Raw genomic sequence first — 19,804 nt, 5'->3', positions numbered from 1 at the left:
GCACTTTCGGAGGCCAAGGCAGGTGGATCACTTGAGGTCAGGAGTTTGAGACCAGCCCGGCCAAGATGGTGAAACTCCGTTTCTACTAAAAATACAAAAATTAGCTGGGGATGGTGGTGCATGCCTGTAATCCCAGCTACCTGGGAAGCCGAGGCAGGAGAGGATGCATGAACTCAGGAGGTGGAGGTTTTGATTCTCCTGCTTCAGCTTCCCAAGTAGCTGGGATTACAGGCGTGCACCACCACACCCAGCTGACAAGGTTTCACTATGTTGGCCAGGCTGGTCTCGAACTCCTGACCTCAAATGATCTGCCTGCCTCGCCATCCAAAGTGCTAGGATTACAGGTGTGAGCCACTATGCCCGGCAATGCTCCACTTCTTAAATTAGGAGGTAGGTTCATGAATTTTCATTATTACACATCAAATTTATTTATATGTTACATAAAAAAGATTATTTTATAATATGTACTATGAAAAATATGTATTATTTCACAATGAAATATTTAAGAAATTAACAATAAAAACCTTTATTTCAGAAGAAACGATGGACTACTTAGGATATGCTCTGAAATAATCTGCCAGGGGAAAGGGTAGAAACAAAATAAAATTTGGGCCATGTGTTAATTGCTGAAGGTGGATAATAAGAACAACGGGGTTTATTATTCTATTCTATTTTTGTCTGCTTGAAATTTTCCATATTAAAAAGTGAAAATAAGGGTGAAGCCTCCATTTAGCAAATCAAAATATCACAAATGAAGTCACTTTAATCCTCATTCCAATTCAAGGATCCTAATGCATGTAAACTATCCTTTCTAGCTACAGTTCTTGCAAACCCTGGCTAATGTGTTATTCTACCTACTGTCATCCATTCAAATCATGAATGACAAATCAGACAAGGGCAAACAGATAACTCAGTCAGAAATATCCAAAATTTTCAGCTCAAGTTTAAAAACAATGAAAAGAAAGAAACATACGTCGGTGCATCTCTCGGTAAAGGATAGTCAGTGCCTGCAGTGAGTTGTCATCTGTGGGTTCAAGGGCTGCCACCTCCTGTGCAAGAGTAAAGGCCTCCTCTTGCTTTCCAGTTCTCTGTAAACCAATTGCCTTTAAAACCTGATAGTAACAACAGAAAAATTAGTTTTTAAAAGGACAGAAAAGGAAATATGAACCAAAGAAAGCTGATCTGAAAGAACAAGTATTAAGGTATGCCTAAGTTGCTGATATACTAGTTTCAGGCTGGGTGCGGTGGCTCACGTCTGTAATTCCGGTACTTTGGGAGGCCAAGACGGGCACATCGCTGGAGCCCAGGAGTTCAAGACCAGCCTGGGCAACGTGGTGAGACTCCATCTCTACAAAAAATAATAAAAAATTAGCTGGGTATGGTGGTGTACACCCAGCTACTTGACTGGTTGAGATGGGAGGACTGCTTGAGCTTGGGAGGTTGATCACGTCAAGGCACTCTAGCGTGGGCGACAGAATGAGAACCTGTCTTGGAAAAAAAAAGTGAACAATAGCACTGGCATGGTGCACTCATGCCTATAACACTTTGGGAGACTAAGGCAGGAGGATCACTTGAGCCCAAGACTTTGAGACCAGCCTAGGCAACACAGTGAGACCTCATCTCTAGAAAAAATTTGAAGGAAAACAATAGGCCAGGTTCGATGGTCAGGAATGTAACCCCAGCACTTTGGAAGGCCAAGGCGGGAGGATTACTTGAGCCCACAAGTTCAAGACTGGCCTAGGCAACATAGTGAGACCCCATTTTTACAAAAAGTTTAAGAATTAGCCAGGTGTGGTGGTGCACATCTGTGGTCCCGGCTACTCAAGAGGCTGAGGTAGGAGGATCACTAGAGTCCAAGATGTTAAAGCTGCAGTGAGCTGTGATCACGTCACTGCAGTCCAGCCTAGGCAACAGAGTGAGAGAGACCCTATCTCCAAAAAAAAAAAAACAATAGCCAGGCATGGTGGTACACCCTGTAGTCCCATAGTCCCAGCTATGCAGGAGGCTGAGATGAGAGGATCATTTGAGATCAGAAGACCAAGGCTGTAGTGAGTCACGGTTGCGCCACTGCACTCCAGCCTGGCTAATAGAGACTTTGTCTCAAAAAAAAAAAAGTGCACAATATTGCATAAAAGGATTCTGTGAAAATAAAATAAATTAGGTAAGCAATATGCAAAGAAATAAAGTTAGCTTTTATTGAAATATCACAGCCAGGCACAGTGGCTCACGCCTATAATCCCAGCACTTTGGGAGGCCAAGGCAGGTGGATCAGGAGGTCAGGAGAACAAGACCATCCTGGCTAACACCGTAAAACACCGTCTCTATTAAAAATACAAAAAAATTAGCTGGGCGTGGTAGGACACGCCTGTAGTCCCAGCTACTTGGGAGGCTTAGGCAGGAGAATCGTTTGAACCCGGGAGGCAGAGGTTGCAGTGAGCCGATATCGTGCCACTGCACGCCAGCCTGGGCAACAGAGCAAGACTCCATCACAAAAAAAAAAAAAAAAGAGAAATATCACTTGTGGCATGTAAGTGACTATGGAAATAAATGACCTATAAAGTACTGAGAAAAAACACAAATAGTCAGCTGGGCCCAGTGGCTCACGTCTGTAACCCCAGCACTCTGGGAGGCTGAGGCAGGCAGATCACCTGAGGTCAGGAGTTTGAGACCAGCCTGACCAACATGAGGAAACCCCATCTCTACTAAAAAATATACAAAATTAGCTGGGCATGGTGGTGCATGCCTGTCATCCCAACTATGTGGGAGGCTAAAGCAGGAGAATCGCTTGAATCTGGGAGGCAGAGGCTGCGGTAGCTGAGATCAAGCCATTGCACTCCAGCCTGGGCAACAAGAGGGAAACTCCGTCTCAAAAACAAAAAAGACACTACTAGCCATCCTTTCTCTTTTTTTTTTTTTTTTTTTTTTTGAGACAGAGTCTCACTCTGTCGCCCGGGATGCAGTGCAATGGCACAATCTCCACTCACTGCAACCTCCACCTCCGGAGTTCAAGTGATTCTGCTGCCTCAGCCTACTGCGTAGCTGGGATAACAAGCGCACGCCACCAAGCCAGGCTAATTTTTGTATTTTTAGTAGAGACAGGTTTTCAACATGTTGGTCAGGCTGGTCTCGAACTCCTGACCTCATGATCCGCCCCACCTTGGCCTCCCAAAGTGCTAGGATTACAGGTGTGAGCCACAGCGCCCAGCCCTCCTTTCTCTTTAAGGTAAGGAATTACAAATATAACCCGCCACAGGTAAGTAACTGAAGGGCAAATGAAGTTACCTTAGCACAATGAAGATCCTTATGTTTCTTCAACAATTTATCTGCTTGCTGAATTGCCATTTTATTATTACCATTGTCAAGATAATCTATGAAAAAACAAATTATGTGACAGTTATTATACTCCTTCAACAACAAACATAAAAAGTGCACCAACTGGTATGAGATGTTTTGGAAAGTATCTTAATCTGCTATATAAAACATCATGGAGGCAGGGAGTGGTGGCTTACGCCTGTAATCCCAGCACCTTGGGAGGCCAAGGCAGGTGGATCACTTGAGGCCAGGAGTTGAAGACCAGGCTGGCCAACATGGATAAACCCTGTCTCTACTAAAACTACAAAAATCAGCCAGGCAGTGGTGATGCACACCTGTATTCCTAGGTACTCAGGAGGCTGAGGCATGAGAATCGCTTGAACCTGGGAGGTAGAGGTTGTAGTGACCTGAGATCACGCTACTGCACTCCAGCCTGGGCAAAACAGTGAGACTCTGTCTCAGAAAAAAAGTAATAACATAAAATAATAATAATAAAACAAAATAATAAAAACATCAAGGGCACAGTGCAGTGTCTCACACCTGTAATCCCAGTACTTTGGGAGGCCAAGGCGGGTGAATCACTTGAGCCCAGCAATTCAAGACCAGCTCTGGCAACTTAGTGAGACCCTATCTCTAGAAGAAATGTAAAAATTAGCCAGGCATGTTGCCATGCACCTGTAATCCCAGCTACTCAGGAGGCTGAGGTGGGGTGATCATTTGAGCCTGGGAAGTTGAGGCTACAGTGTGAGCCACAGTCGTGCCACTGCACTCCAGTTTGGGCAACAGAGTGAGACCCTGATTCAAAAATACTTTTTTTTTAATTAAAAAAATTTTTTGAATTTTAAATAAAAACATTATGGATCTAATTTTAACTATAAATGGCTAGGACAGTCAAGAATACAAACTTATCCCAGCACTTTGGGAGGCCAAGGCGGGTGGATCATGAGGTCAGAAGATTGAGACCATCCTGGCTAACATGGTGAAACCCCATCTCTACTAAAAAATACAAAAAATTAGCCAGGCGTGGTGGCAGGCTCCTGTAATCCCAGCTACTTGGGAGGCTGAGACAGGAGAATGGCGTGAACCCAGGAGGCGGAGCTTGCAGTGAGCTGAGATGGCGCCACTGCACTCCAGCCTAGACAACAGAGTGAGACTCTGTCTCAAAAACAAAAAAAAGTATACAAACTTACTTGCCTATAGTCATCTCTCATCTACAAGTAATATAATCGCACTATATAATCCTTAGGGAAGATTCAAGACTATACATATTTAGATAAGATGACATTAATATTTTTATCTATGGATAATTGAGTTTAGTCACCGAAACCTTAAAATCTTTTAAAAATTAAAAACCAAAAAAGAAGCCTTTCTAGTATTCAAGCCTCAAATCTACCAAGTGGACTATGTTCCTTCAATAAAATATATTTAATGAGTACTGACTTTGCCACAGAGTTAAGTTTAATTTGCTGAAGAAAAAAATAAGAGAAAGTTTTACCCATAAGATTGGGAGGTAGGGAATGAATTCCAATAATAGCAGGAGTAGGCAAGGATGTAGGGAAAATAGTACTTTTTTTTGAGACACAGTCTTGCTCAGTCACCCAAGCTGGAGTGCAATGGTGCGATCTTGACTCACTGCAACCTCTGCCTCCTGAGTTCAAGCAATTCTCTTGCTTCAGCCTCCCAAGTAGCTGGGATCACAGGTGTACACCACCATGCCCAGCTAAATTTTGTATTTTTAGTAGAGACAAGGTTTCACTATGTTGGCCAGGCTAGTCTCGAACTCATGACCTCAAGTGATCTGCCCACCTCAGCCTCCCTAAGTGCTGGGATTACAGGCGTGAGCCACCGTGCCCAGCTGATACATTTCTAATTTTAAGGAATATGGAGACCCATCACAAAATTGTGTTAGGCCGAGTGCAGTGGCTCACACCTGCAATCCCAGCACTTAGGAAGGCTGAAGTGGGAGGATCACTTGAGGCCAGAAGTACAAGACCAGCCCAGGCAACACAGCAAGATCCCATCTCTACAAAAAATTTAAAAATTTGGCCGGGCGTGGTGGTTCATGCCTGTAATCTCAGCACTTTGGGAGGCCGAGGAAGGCGGATCACGAGGTCAGAAGATCGAGACCATCCTGGCTAACATGGTGAAACCCCATCTCTACTAAAAATACAAAAAATTAGCCAGACGTGGTGGCAGGCACCTGTAGTCCCACCTACTCAGGAGGCTGAGACAGGAGAATGGCGTGAACCCAGGAGGTGGAGCTTGCAGTGAGCCAATATTGCACTCCAGCCCGGGGAACAGGCGAGACTCCGTCTCAAAAAAAAAAAAAAAAAATTTAAAAATGTGTCAGGTATGGCCAAGCGCAGTGGCTCACACCTGTAATCCCAGCACTTTGGGAGGCCAAGGCGGGCGGATCACAAGGTCAGGAGATCGAGACCATCCTGGTTAACACGGGGAAACCCCATCTCTACCAAAAATACAAAAAATTAGCCGGGCGTGGTGGCAGATGCCTGTAGTCCCAGCTACTCGGGAGGCTGAGGCAGGAGAATGGCGTGAATCCGGGAGGCGGAGCTTGCAGTAAGCTGAGATCGCACCACTGCACTCCAGCATGGGTGATAGAGCAAGACTCCGTCTCAAAAAAAAAAAAAAAAAAAAAATTGTCAGGTATGGTGGCGCATGCCTATAGTCCCAGCTACTTGGGAGGTTTGCTTGAGCTCAGGAGGTAGAGGCTGCAATGAGTTATGCTTGCACTACTGCATTCCAGCCTGGGTGACAGAACAAGACCTTGTCTCAAAAAAAAAAAAAAGAAATGAGCTATCAAGCACAAAAGACAGAGAGAAAGAAAAAGACATGGAGGAAACTTATATTCATGTTGCTAAGGGAAAATAAGCCAATCTGAAAAGTTATATATACACATAACTTCTACCTGGCATTCTGGAAAAGGTGAAAAACTAGAGATAGTAAAATAATCAGTGGTTGACAGAGGATGGAGGTTGGGATGAATAGGTGAAGCACAGGGGATTTTTAAGGCACTGAAACATTCTGTATAATACTGTAATGGTGGATATATGTCTTCATACATTTGTCAAACCTACAGAATACACAACACAAAGAATGAAGCCTAAACTATTTATGAATTTTACTTAACAATTATGTATCATGTTGGCTCAGCAATGGTAACAAATGCGTATGAATCCAAGTTGTTAACAACAAGGGAAACCATGGGGTTGGGGAGAGGGAGTAGTTGGGAACTCTGTACTTTCTACTCATTTTTCTGTAAACCATAAAGCAGTTTTATGCTCTAAAAACAGTCTATTAATTATTTTAAAAAGTCTAACAGGGCCGGGCACAGTGGCTCATGCCTGTAATCCCAGCACTTTGGGAGGCCGAGGTGGGTGAATCACGTGGTCAGGAGATCAAGACCATCCTGGCTAATATGGTAAAACCCCGTCTCTACTAAAAAATACAAAAAAAAAATAGCCGGGCGTGGTGGTGGGTACCTGTAGTCCCAGCTACTCGGGAGGCTGAGGCAGGAGAATGGCGTGAACCGGGGAGACGGAGCTTGCAGTGAGCCGAGATCATGCCACTGCACTCCAGTCCGGGCAACTGAGCAAGACTCCGTGTCAAAAAAAGAAAAAAAAAAAGGCTAACAAAAGCAAAGATTCATTTCCAGAGAAGAAAAATGAGAAGTGTTATAAATGGGAAACAGTACAGTAGCTGTCAATTCTAAATATACAAAGATGACTGAACACAGGCCAGTTCACAATCCTCACCACTACCAGGTTCCTCTTTGCTCATCAAGGTCCCATATCAGTAAAGGCACAGACAACTTAAAATAATCTATGATCCTGGTGGCTCAGAGTGTCCCAAAGAACAGAAATAAACTGTCATTTTACTATATGGTTTAAATTTTTCTGCAATGAACACTTAAACTAAAACTTAGTCACATGAATGCATGAGTTCAATGCACTTAATATTGATGAGCACCAATAATACTAGGTAAAAAGATAAGCCTTACTCTGTAGGGAATTACAATTTAGAGAGGAAGGCCAAAGACCTAATATTCTGGAGAGACATTGGAAAATCACAGAAATCTAAAAGCACATAATCTTGGCCTAAATACCTAAATATCTAATACCAGTTGTCTTAAATCCTTAGCTCAGCTGACAGGCCATCATTTGTCCTTATAAACTATCTGACAAAGACAAACCAGCTCAATAAACAACACCCTCTCTTCCTCATAACTTGATGCCTATCTCATTCTGAGTCAGTTCTAAGTCACTGCTGACTCAGTGGTCCTGCAAGGTTCCAGGTTCATAGAACCTATCTTGAAGCCTTCTCAAAGGGTAAACATCTTGATGAGACCCATCTCTGAAGGTCTGCCCATAAATGGATCAGACCAGAGGTTAGGACTATTAGGGTATTTTCCCCTTCCCCTCTGTAGTTGACGAGGTTCCGATATAATGTACCTACTTGCCCATGCCCTCTTGTCTGGGAATGGTTTCTAGTACCCCTGCTTAAGGGGTAGGACTAGATGACCATGTCTAGACTATGTAACTGCAGCCCGCCCCAGGTTGGACATTTGATCCAAGCTGGGTAAATCAGGTTTCTTCCTGGTACTCTGTAACTATAACACTGAAAGCCAGAGTCAGTAAGCTACAAGGAACCTCAGTTGGAAAATCTTAAAAATTTTAAGTCTGAGTTTACCAGTGGCAGCTCCAGAATTTCTATTTTGAAGGCACTTTCGGGGATGCAATTTGATTGATGTGGAGCAAAGAAAAAGAGTTGCCTCTTGACTCTTTATTCACATAGCATTTATATAAAAATGAAAAATGTCAATTACCTTTATTGGGAAATCTAGAGAGATTAAGCTTATGGGGTGAGGCTAATGAACCCTCCCTTCTCCAGCCACAGCTTGGTGTGGCTACAGAAGTTAACATGTTGGGTTCTGGGTAAGTTGATGAGTAAGCAGGAAAAAACAGTCTGAAGAACCAAGCAGTCTGGGCGCAGTGGCTCACGCCTGTAATTCCAGCACTTTGGGAGGCAGAGGCGGGCGGATCCCTTGAGGTCAGGAGATCGAGACCAGCCTGGCCAACATGGTGAAACCCTGTCTCTACTAAAAAATACAAAAAACTAGCCAGGCAAGGTGGCGGGCACCTGTAGTCCCAGCTACTGGGGAGGCTGAGGCAGAATGGTGGAAACCCGGGAGGCGGAGCTTGCAGTGAGCTGAGATCCGGCCACTGCACTCCAGCCTGGGTGACAGAGTGAGACTCCATCTCAAACAACAAAAAAAAAAGTACAAAAATTAGCTGGGCGTGGTGGTACACGCCTGTAATCCCAGCTACTGGGAAGGTTGAGGCATGAGAATCACTTGAACCCAGGAGGCGGAGGTTGCAGTGAGCTGAGATTGTGCCACTGCACTCCAGCCTGGGCGACAGAGCAAGACTCCATCTCAAAAAAAAAAAAAAAAAAAAAAAAAAAAAGAACCAAGCAGAGAAAAAAAACAGACACAGAGAAAAGCAGAGATGAGCAACTGAGAAAGAAACTTCAGGTCCTGACAACTTTCTCATTTCCATCAGGTTCTGGGGCACTACACTCTTGCCTTGGCAAGATTTACAGTAACCCTCTTTACTTGCGCTGGTATCAATGAGATTGTTTCTTCACCTGAAAGAGTTTAAAACACTTTACCACATTCAGCCAGGTATGAGGCTCCCCTTTCCTGGACACCTAGGAGAGTGTGATTAATTGGCTGCTAAGTCTCTTGGGAAAGTTTATTTTCATTTTACATTACTAAATCTGTAATATAAGTTAAGTAGTCCTTGGAGAAAACAGGCCAATAAAAATGATATCCTAAGTCTGTCTTCTCAGTAAGTCTTTTTAAAAAGTTACTCAAGGGGAATTGTAGTTTGGCCATGAGGAATGGTGCTGTTCCCTTAATAACAGGAGTCAGCCAAAATCAGCCATCCACAAATCAGGCAATGGAAACAATAAAATTTACTGGTTAAAGCAATATTTTCCAAAGCATGGGTGAGTGCCATTCCAAATGAAATGCTTTTAGTCCTTGCAGACAGCCCTAGATAATACTCACCGTGAAAAAGTCAATCTCTTTTTTTTTTTTTTTTTTGAGACGGAGTCTCACTCTGTTGCCCAGGCTAGAGTGCAGTGGCACGATCTCAGCTCACTGCAGCCTCCACCTCTGGGTTCAACTGGGATTGTGCTGGGATTACAGGCGTGAGTCACCACACCTGACCCTAATCTCTTTTCTAATACTTCCTTTACATTAAGGAGAAAGTGTCAGTTTAGTGCTAGCCTACTATTTCTCTAATAATTGCTAATATCTTTTTTTTTTTGGAGATGGGGTCTCACTCTGTCGCCAGGCTGAAGTGCAGTGGCGTGATCTCGACTCACTGCAACCTCCACCTCCTAGATCAAGCGATTCTCCTGCCTCAGCCTCCTGAGTAGCTGGGACTACAGGCACGCACCACCACACCCAGCTAATTTTTTTGTATTTTTACTAGAGACAGGGTTTCACCATGTTGGCCAGGATGGTCCCAATCTCTTGACCTCGTAATCTGTCCATCTCGGCCTCCCAAAGTGCTGAAATTATAGGCATGAGCCATCGCGCTCAGCCTTTTTTCTTCTTTCCAGAAGGAAGGAATAGGTCCTCGAGTTTTACAAGTATCAGAATCTGGTTAATTTAATAACATTGTTTAGTTTTCATTATACTTTACTTTTATAGTTTTATTTTCCTAGAGCAAGTGATACAGGTTTTCCACTCATAGCAATAACATAGATTACTGTAAAATAAATTTAATTGTAAAAGTCACCTTGGAGAAAAATATTAAGTAATAGCACAGATAATACTATAATGCAGCTAAAATAATGAGATCAGTAAAAGAATGATAGAAATTTGGGAAGGATAGGGATAAATCATTGGCAAGACACTATCAAAATTTGTTGAATGAATACACAAGCTGCACTCCAGAGGTAACACTTCCCAAAGAAGTTACTAATCCTTGAAGATGCAGGCGGCAGCAGGCCTGGACACATGCAGGCCTGCTGTCCACATGCCCTCGAGAAGAGGTCCTGGGATTTGTTCATCCAATCTTACTGAGGGATGGATACTGACAGTAGGAAAAGTGTCAATTTTGCAAATAAAAAGGAAAGTTTTTAATCTGCATGTTCTTGCACCTGTCATGAATGGTCTCCTTAGCAGCTGAAATAATATGCTCGTTTCCACTTACTACAAGAATTTCAGACACTATTAAAGATATTGCCCCAACTTAGAAAAACACTAAATAGAAGAGAGCTCCATCTGTAAACACAATATCCTTTACTTAAAAACCCTAAAAGTTGGAGAATAGGAGCCTTGCTTTTACCATGAATACAAATTACAGAAGAAACATTCCTTCAGTCAGCAAGCCTTTGTTAAATACCTACCACGTGCAAGACTGCAAGGGACAAGGATGAACCTAAAAATGAATAATGCCTCCTAACTGACCGACCCATCCTACATTTGCCTTCCATTTATGTATTTATTTACTCATGATGGAGTCTTGCTCCGTCACCAGGCTGGAGTGCAGTGGCGCGATCTCAGCTCACTGCAACCTCCACCTCCTGGGTTCAAGTGATTCTCCTGCCTCAGCCTCCTGAGTAGCTGGGACTACAGGCACGTGCCACCACGCCCAGCTAATTTTTTTGTATTTTAGTAGAGATGGGGTTTCACCATGTTGGCCAGGATGGTCTCGATCTCCTGACCTCGCGATCCTCCCGCTTCAGCCTCCCAAAGTGCTTGGATTACAGGCGTGAGCCACCGCACCTGGCCTTGCTTCCCTTTTAGTTTAAAGGTTTATTTCCCACACAGTATTCATAGCTATCTTTTTTACATGCACACCTTGTCACTCTATTCTTCTGGTTAAATCCTTTCAACATCATCCACTGTCTTTCTTTCTTTTCACAGGTATTGATTCCACTGTCTTTAAAACAAATTTCAGTATCCTTAAAATGGATTACAAAGCTGAGTCGCTGCCCACCCCTAGTCTCATCTCACTTCCTCACTTATCTCTTCATTCCAACTACACAAGCCTTTGTTTACATCCTCAAGTGGACCAAGCTCCTTTTCTCAGGGTCTTCACCACCCTCTCCCCATCTCTCTGCCTAACCCTGGTTCTCCTTTCATGTCCAAAGTAAAATATCATTTCCACAGGAAACCTTTTCTTGACCTGACCCCAACATCCCAAATGCCCATATTGTATGCTCTCATGGCAAACTGTCCTATTCCTTCAAATCCCTTAACACAACTGTAATGGTGATGTGTACTGTCATTTCAAGGAGATAAGCTCCTTGAAAGCAGAAACTATGTCTGTGTTGTTTAATACTCATTCCCTGCATCTATATTGTGCCTAACACATATCAGGCCCTCAATAAATGTTGAATGAAGGAATGCATAAACGAACAAATGGTATGGCAAAAAAAGGGTAGTCTGTTAGGAAAATGAAAGATATATATGATATATATATAAGATAATACAGGGCGGATGCAGTGGCTCATGCCTATAATCCCAGCAGTTTGGGAGGTCAAGGAAGGTGGATTGCTTGAGGTCATGAGTTCAAGACCAGCCTGACCAACTTGATGAAATCCTGTCTCCACTAACAATACAAAAATTGGCCGGGTATGGTGGCAGGCACCTGTAATCCCAACTACTTGGGAGGTTGAGGCAGGAGAATCACTTGAACCTGGGAGACAGAGGCTGCAGTGAGCGGAGATCACGCCATTGCACTCCAGCCCAGGCGACAGAGGGAGACTGCATCTCAAAAAAATCCATCTCAAAAAAAAAAAGATAATACAAAGTGATCAAAGAACCAAAGGAAGTTCAAAGAACCAATGATTAGTGATGGCTACCAGCTATTAAATTAGATTTTTTCCAAATCCTTTCAACTTTTTTTTTTTTTTGAGACAGAGTCTAGCTTTGTCGCCCAGGCTACAGTGCAGTGGTGCAATCCCAGCTCATCGCATCCTCCACCTCCTGGGTTCAAGCTATTCTCCTGCCTCAGCCTCCCGAGTAGCTAGGATTACTGGCGCGCATCACCATGTCCAGCTAATTTTTTTGTATTTTTAGTAGAGACGGGGTTTCACCATGTTGGCCAGGCTGGTCTGAAACTCCTGGCCTCAAGAGATCCCCCCAAGGAGGCGGAAGTTGCAGCCAGCCAAGATCGCACCATTGCGCTCCAGCCTGGGCAACAAGAGTGAAACTCCATCTCAAAAAAAATAAATAAATAAAAATTTAAAAAACTAGCCAGGCATGGTGGCCTGTGCCTGTAGTGCCAGCTACTCCAGAGGCTGAGATGGGAGGATCGCTTGAGCCCAGGAGGTCGAAGCTGCAGTGAACCATGTTCACATCACTGCACTGAAGCCTGGACAACACAGCAAGACCTTGTCTCCAAAAACAGAAAAAAAAGAAATGTACTAATCTCTTCATCTTGTCCTATGTTTCAACAACTACCCTCTAATCTATGTAAGAGTATTTTTGTGCATTAAAACCTTCATTTTAAGTCTAAAATGTCAGGGTTTTTTGTTGTTTTTAATTCTTTAGCTAAGACAGCAGAAGAGTTTTTTGTTCATGTATTTTGACACAGCATCTTGCTCTGTGAGGCCAGGCTGGAGTGCAGTGGCACAATCTCAGCTCACTGCAGCTTGGACTTCCTGGTTTCAAGCATGCACCACCACACTGGCTCTCCTCGTCCCCCACCTCCCCGCGATGTAGTCTTACACTGTCGCCCAGGCTGGAGTACAACAGTGCAATCTTGGCTCACTGCAACCTCCACCTCGTGGGTTCACACAATTCTCTTGCCTCAGCCTTCCAAGTAGCTGGGATTACAGATGCACACTACCACACCCGGCTAAGTTTTTGTATATTTTTAGTAGAGACGGGGTTTCACTATTTGTATATTTTTAGTAGAGACGGGGTTTCACTATGTCGGCGAGACTGGTCTCGAACTCTTGACCTCATGATCCGCCCACCTTGGCTTCCCAAAGTGTTAGGATTACAGGCGTGAACCACTGCGCTCGGCCCTATTTTTTATTTTTTTGAGATGAAGTCTCGCTCTGTCCCCCAGGCTGGAGTACGGTAACATAATCTCAGCTCACTACAGCCTCCGCCTCCCGGGTTCAAGTGATTCTCCTGCCTCAGCCTCCTGAGTAGCTGGGGTTACAGGCGCCTGCCACCACGTCTGGTTAATTTTTGTATTTTTAGTAGAGATGGGGTTTTGCCATTTTGGCCAGACTGGTCTCGACCTCCTGGCCTCAGGCAACCCACCCACCTCAGCCTCCCAAAGTGCTGGGATTACAAGAATGAGCCACCTCACCCAGCCAAACCACTGTGCCCAGCCTTGTATGCTTGTTACACTTGGCCAAAACTGAACACAAAAATAGTCCAGAATGTCACAGGTCCAGGGCAAAGGACCAACAGGGACTGTTTTGGTTATGAGCAAGGTGAGTCTCAGAGGTGGTCTCAGCCATACAATGGCAATGGAAGTTTTAGATTCATTGAGACAAGTTCTAGTAAGTCAGGGCTTTTTAAATGGTCATATTTTCAGAACGGAAAAAAATAGGTTGTGCCAAGTGACTTTTCTACAGAAAGGCAAGATAGTCTTCACTCACCAAGGTACCCTGTCACTTCTGAGGCAAAATAGGACCAGATTCGCAAAGCTACCACACTGTCCAAGGGGAGGTCAGAATAATATCACTTTTGATTGAGGACTTACAAGTTTTCATTTATGAACTAGAGCAGTGGTTCCCAACCTCTTGCACCAGGGACCGATTTAATGAAAGGCAATTTTTCCACAGATGGCAGGGAGGGATGGTTTCGGATAAAACTATTCCACCTCAGATATAAGGCATTAGATTCTCACAAGGAGCGCCAACCTGGATCCCTTACATGCACAGTTCACAATAGGGTTTGTGCTCCTACTCCTAAGAGCTGATCTGACAGGAGGCAGAGCTCAGGCAGTAATGCTCCCCCCTACAACACCCTGCTGCTCACCTCCTGCTGTGCGTCCCAGTTCCTAACAGGCCACAGACCAGTATCAGTCCACCATCTCGGGGTCAGGAACTCCTAAACTATGAACTGTAGTAGAATAATTAACTGAGCCAGGCACCCAAGAGAAATGTTCTAACTCAGCAAAGAAGTCATTGCCACTGGGGAGACACACTGGAAAATATCTTACACCTGATTCAGGCTAGTCCAAGACTGTAGGTCAGTATGACATATTAAAATAAGGGATCTCATGCCTGTGTATGTGTGTATATTCTAAAGACTGCGCAAACATTTTTTCTACTTTGAACTTTCTCTATTTCTATTATGCAATTTGCTGACCCAGAAATTCCCATATTCTATACAAATTTATTAAGTGCCATACCTGACCATCAATTCCACTTTCAATTACTTGAAGTTTAGTCAATTACTTAAAGTTTAGTGAAACTAAAAATAAAAAAAAGAAAAATAAATAAATAAATAAATAAAAGTATGGTGTAGAGGAGGCTGCATAACAAAACAGAGTCAAATATTTATTATCTCCCTCCATCCCTTCCCTTCCCTAATCCATAACCACTGAAAACATTTTAAAATTAAGAATAATGGGGCCAGGCGCAGTGGCTCACGCCTGTAATCCCAGCACTTTGGGAGGCTGAGGCAGGTGGATCACAAGGTCAGGAGTTCAAGACCAGCCTGGCCAACGTGGTGAAACCTCATCTCTACTAAAAATACAAAAAATTAGCCAGGCGTGGTGGTGGGCGCCTGTATTCCCAGCTACTCGGGGGGCTGAGGCAGAAAAATGGTGTGAACCTGGGAGATGGAGCTTGCAGTGAGCGGAGATCGCACCACTGCACTCCAGCCTGGGGGACAGAGTGAGACTCCATCTCAAAAAAAAAAAAAAAAAACTACAAAAATTAGCAGGGCATGGTGGTGATCACCTGTAATCCCAGCTACTCAGGGGGCTGAGGCAGAGAATTGCTTGAACCCAGAAGACGGGGGTTGCAGTGATCCAAGATTGCGCCACTGCACTCCAGCCTGGGTGACAAAGTAAGACTCCTTCTCAAATAAATAAACACATAAATAATGGGCAGGACGTGGTGACTCACGCCTGTAACCCCAGCACTTTGGGAGGCCAAGGGAGGCAGACTGCTTGAGCTCAGGAGTTCGAGACCAGCCTGAACAACATGTGAAATACTGTCTCTACAAAAAATACAAAAATTAGCCAGGCGTGGTGGTACCCGCCTGTAATCCCAGTACTCAGGAGGCTGAGGTGGATGGATGACTTGAGCCTGGGAAGTGGAGGTTACAGTGAGCCAAGACACTCCAGCCTGTGTGACAGTGCCAGATCCTGTCTCAAAAAAAGAATAATGAAAGAAGGCACTGGGGCTTACCAAGTCACACAAGAGTACAAAATCTGCTGAGAACTACATAGCAAAAGAGAATAATTTTAGCAAAAGGAGACCAAATAATCAAGTATGGGTTCTAGTAAGGTCATGGGTGGAGGTTTTCAAAAACAAAAAATGCAATACCCAAACTTATTAGTAATGTGAGATGCACTGTGAAGATGTTTCAAATCTATGTACACAGAAAAGCTATTCCAACCCCAGACACACCACCAGTAAAATTTAAACCCACCATAATTTATCACCTCATAGCCCTGTCCACGTAGCCCTCAATGAATTCCAGCAAGAGCTGAGGCCCCAAGCAAGGTTTCCAACACAATTGTAAAACAAATCCTGAAATCTTGGCAGTACAAATACTGTTGTACAAAGACAGTGGTGCTACTAAATCTGAACTTCGTGAAGAGCTGAGCTCTCAGTGAGAATGCCTATGTTCGAATCCCAGCTCTACAACTTGGTAGCTACAACCTTGAGCAAGTTAATCTCTAGGCTTCAGTTTGATTACAATAATCTTACCTACCTAATAGGGCTGTTAGCCCACCAGGAAACACTCATTAATGCTGATAGTTGTTGAAATTTTGGCTGGTGGGCAAGTACCACCACAGATGAGTTCGTTCATTTGTCAGAATGTCTGAATTCAAGGAACCATAGTTGTTTGGGGGTACTAATGTATTTAAACAACAAAAGTGTGGAGTTCAAAAGTCAAATGTGCTAAAGTGCTGAATTCACGGACAGTCTGTACTGTTCTTTTCCTAGACCTGCCAGTTTATACTAATCGCCTTAGAATTCCTGAAGAAAGCCTCTTCTAATCCTCTTCCCATGTACACATAACAAAAACTACATAACTCTGACTTCAGTTTTGAGAATATAACTTGTTAATATATCCTGATGTTTAGTGATATGAAATGGACATAGTGCTTCCCGCTGGACAGTGAAAACACTATTAATTCTAAATAACTATGGGACCAAAGAAATTCTCTTTGGTCCTCAAGAACAATTTTAAAAATCAAATTATTCTTGAAAGTACTGAGCCTTTTTAGTTTAAAAAAAAAAAAAGTCTGCAGGCAGCTCTGCACAAAGCTGTAATGAGTCACAAACTATGAACCCTGGATTCAGTTCTCACCTTCCATCACCCACCTTGTATACATACCTCTGCGCTCTGAAAATATACACTGGAGGGCAAGGGCATGAGAATATGCACTCCCAGGGAAACAGGAAATCAGAGTCCTTTCTCTGCCACTTACCATCTGCGTGACCTCAGGCAAATTAATGTCTTCAGCTCAAAGTGATGTGGTTTCTAGCACGGTGGTTAAGACGGTGAGCCTGGACCAGGCGCAGTGGCTCATGCCTGTAATCCCAGCACTCTGGGAGGCCAAGGCAGGAGGACTGCTTGAGCTCAGGAGTTTTAGACTAGACTGGGCAACATGGCAAAACCCATTCTCTACAATATATACAAAAATTAGAGGCCGGGCGCGGTCGCTCAAGCCTGTAATCCCAGCACTTTGGGAGGCCGAGACGGGCGGATCACGAGGTCAGGAGATCGAGACTATCCTGGCGAACACAGTGAAACCCTGTCTCTACTAAAAAAATACAAAAAACTAGCCAGGCGAGGTGGCCGGCGCCTGTAGTCCCAGCTACTTGGGAGGCTGAGGCAGGAGAATGGCGTAAACCCGGGAGGCGGAGCTTGCAGTGAGCTGAGATCCAGCCACAGCACTCCAGCCTGGGTGACAGAGCAAGACTCCGTCTCAACAAAAAAATAAATAAATAAAATAATTAGCCAGCATGGTAGTGGGCACCTGTAATCCCAGCTACTCAGGAGGCTGAGGCAGGAGAATCACTTGAACCCAGGAGGCGGAGGTTGGTTGCAGTGCGCTATGATTGTGCAACTGCACTCTAGTCTGGACGACAAAACGAGACTGTCTCCAAAAAAGAAAAAAAAAGGTGAGCCTGGAGCCAGGCATGGTGGCTCACACCTATAATCCCAGCACTTTGGAAGGCTGAGTAGGACAGATTACTTGAGGTCAAGAGTTTGAGTCCAGCCTGGCCAACATAGTAAAATCCTGTCTCTACTAAAAACATGAAAGTTCGCTGGGCCTGGTGGCGTGCACCTGTAATCTCAGCTACTCAAGAGGCTGAGGCAGGAGAATCGCTTGAACCCGGGAGCCAGAGGGTGCAGTGAGCTGAGATTGTGTCACTGTACTCCAACCTGGGCGACAGAGTGAGACTCATCTCAAAAAAAAAAAGGTGAGCCTGAAACAGTCCACAGGGGTTCAACTTCTAGCTCCAAGAAATACTAGCTGAGTGGCCTTAGACAAATTACACAACATCAATAAAGCCTCAGTTTCCTCATCTGGTTTTGTTGCTGCTGTTGTTGTTGTTAAAGGGTTCAGGGTCATGAAAAAACAGTATCCATCTCTTGAGAATGGGTGAAGATTATATTAGATAACCCATATAAAAGGCCAAGGCCAGTGACTGTCATAATGAGTTGTCTATAAACTTTAGCTATAGGATTGCTGCTAAAATCAAATGAGATGTAAGAGTAAAAAATCACACAAATTATGAAATAAAAGCAGGAGTAACTGTGGCCAGAAACAAAGTTAACCACTGCTCCCTACTCCCAAAACCATTTCCGCCATGGGAAGAAGCCTCCAATTTAATAACATCCACACAACGTCTATAAACACGATGGCTACTTTTGTAAAAACCACTGACCTTGAGGCTTCCTCACCATTAAGTGAGATAGACCAAGACCATAAAACCATCTAACAGGAAAGGAAATGCAAAAAGGACCAATCCAATTACACAACATCTCGGTTATTGGAAAAGGGTTTCTCCCAAACTCAAATCTGTGATTTTTCACTACCAGGGTAACTGGATGACATCAAGGTCTTCAAGCCTGCGGGTTGAGGTAAGAGTGGTGGAGAGGGATCTGCTTAGCATAGGGAAGGAAAGCTGCAGAGAAAACCACAGAGAAGCTGCAGAAAGGAGAAGCCCTCCAGTAGCTCTGCATGCCCCTCTGACACGAGCTATCACAACCTCTTCACCGCTATTTTGGGCCCAAGACCCCCTCCCCCCGCCTCCCACGTGTGACCAGAGCAGCTGCTTCTCCACCAAACAGCTCTGGATTGGGAGCCTGGCATCTCGGGCCTGCTCCCGACTCGATGTGGGTGACCTTGCGTCAGCCCCTTCCCCACTCTAGACCTCGGTTTCTCCTGTGCACCGAAGCCCACCTAGTCAGACAACCCTCCAGGCCCAATTCCCGCAAAAAAAAAAATATATATATATGTATACACATATGTATATATCTGGTAGGGAATCTTCCCTCAGGCAGGGCGTCCCACACTAGTGCCGGAACCGGCTTCCACCTTCGGGGAGATCTCCGGTCTCCCTAGGAGCGGCGGTAACAATGCAGCCTGCGGGTAGCGCAGGTGTTTGCAGAACCACGCGTCCCACGGGGCCTGCCAGGCAGGCAGCTCTGCCGACCAGCTGCTGCCCAGACCGCGCCGCTACCACCTCAGGGCTGAGGAAGGCTGGGCCGGCGCCTACGCGAGGCCCGCGGCTGCGGCCTAGTGGCCCGCGCGGCCCGCCCCCTGCGCCTGCCCGGCCCGCGCGCCGGCCCTCAGCACCCATCCCGGGCTTTCGCCCCAGCCTCGGCAGCCCTCGGCGCGTCGGGCTGGTGAGCTGGCTGGCCCGAGACACTCACCGTAAATGGGCCGGAGGCGCCTGTCGTTAGGGTCCTGCACATGGCCCCGCGTCGCCATGATGACAAGCGCAGAACCACAGTGCGCACGCGCGGAGCAGGACCCCGGGAAAGGGCTATTAAAGGGCCAGCATCGATCTCGCTTGTTTATCGCGATAGTCGCGGTGCTGCGACTGAACGCGCCTGCGCGGAAAGGGAAGCATCAGTCCTTGCCGATTGCCACTTCTTTAAACGCTGATTCTTCACTTTGCAGGTGGTATCAAGCTGGCAAAGAGGAGGCAGCTGTTGCTGTTAAAATCCTCTGAGTCACTGACTGGGAAGTGAGGAAAGGAGGGGAGAAAGCTCTCAAAGTTAGGGTTC

At 44.9% G+C, this 19,804-nt stretch overlaps 1 protein-coding gene across 2 annotated transcripts in view; it reads right to left on the bottom strand.

The window, feature by feature from the left end:
* LOC105493389 (N-alpha-acetyltransferase 25, NatB auxiliary subunit) overlaps positions 1-19,554 on the bottom strand; it is an 85,749-nt gene extending 66,195 nt beyond the window's left edge. The window contains exons 1-3 of one of the 2 annotated variants that reach the window (XM_011760983.3): positions 19,448-19,554; positions 3,283-3,368; positions 974-1,112 (exon numbers count right to left, since the gene is read on the bottom strand). In XM_011760983.3, coding sequence (XP_011759285.1) covers positions 974-1,112; positions 3,283-3,368; positions 19,448-19,505 — 283 coding nt within the window. In that variant the 5' untranslated portion in view covers positions 19,506-19,554. Of the gene's footprint in view, positions 1-973; positions 1,113-3,282; positions 3,369-19,447 lie in introns of those variants that run through there. The other variant, XM_071071046.1, reaches the window with a different exon arrangement.
* Between the last annotated feature and the right edge of the window lie 250 nt (positions 19,555-19,804).

Source organism: Macaca nemestrina, chromosome 10 (assembly GCF_043159975.1).
Source record: "Macaca nemestrina isolate mMacNem1 chromosome 10, mMacNem.hap1, whole genome shotgun sequence".
Taxonomy (NCBI): Eukaryota; Metazoa; Chordata; class Mammalia; order Primates; family Cercopithecidae; genus Macaca; species Macaca nemestrina.
This window is presented reverse-complemented; position numbering and strand designations above follow the sequence as displayed.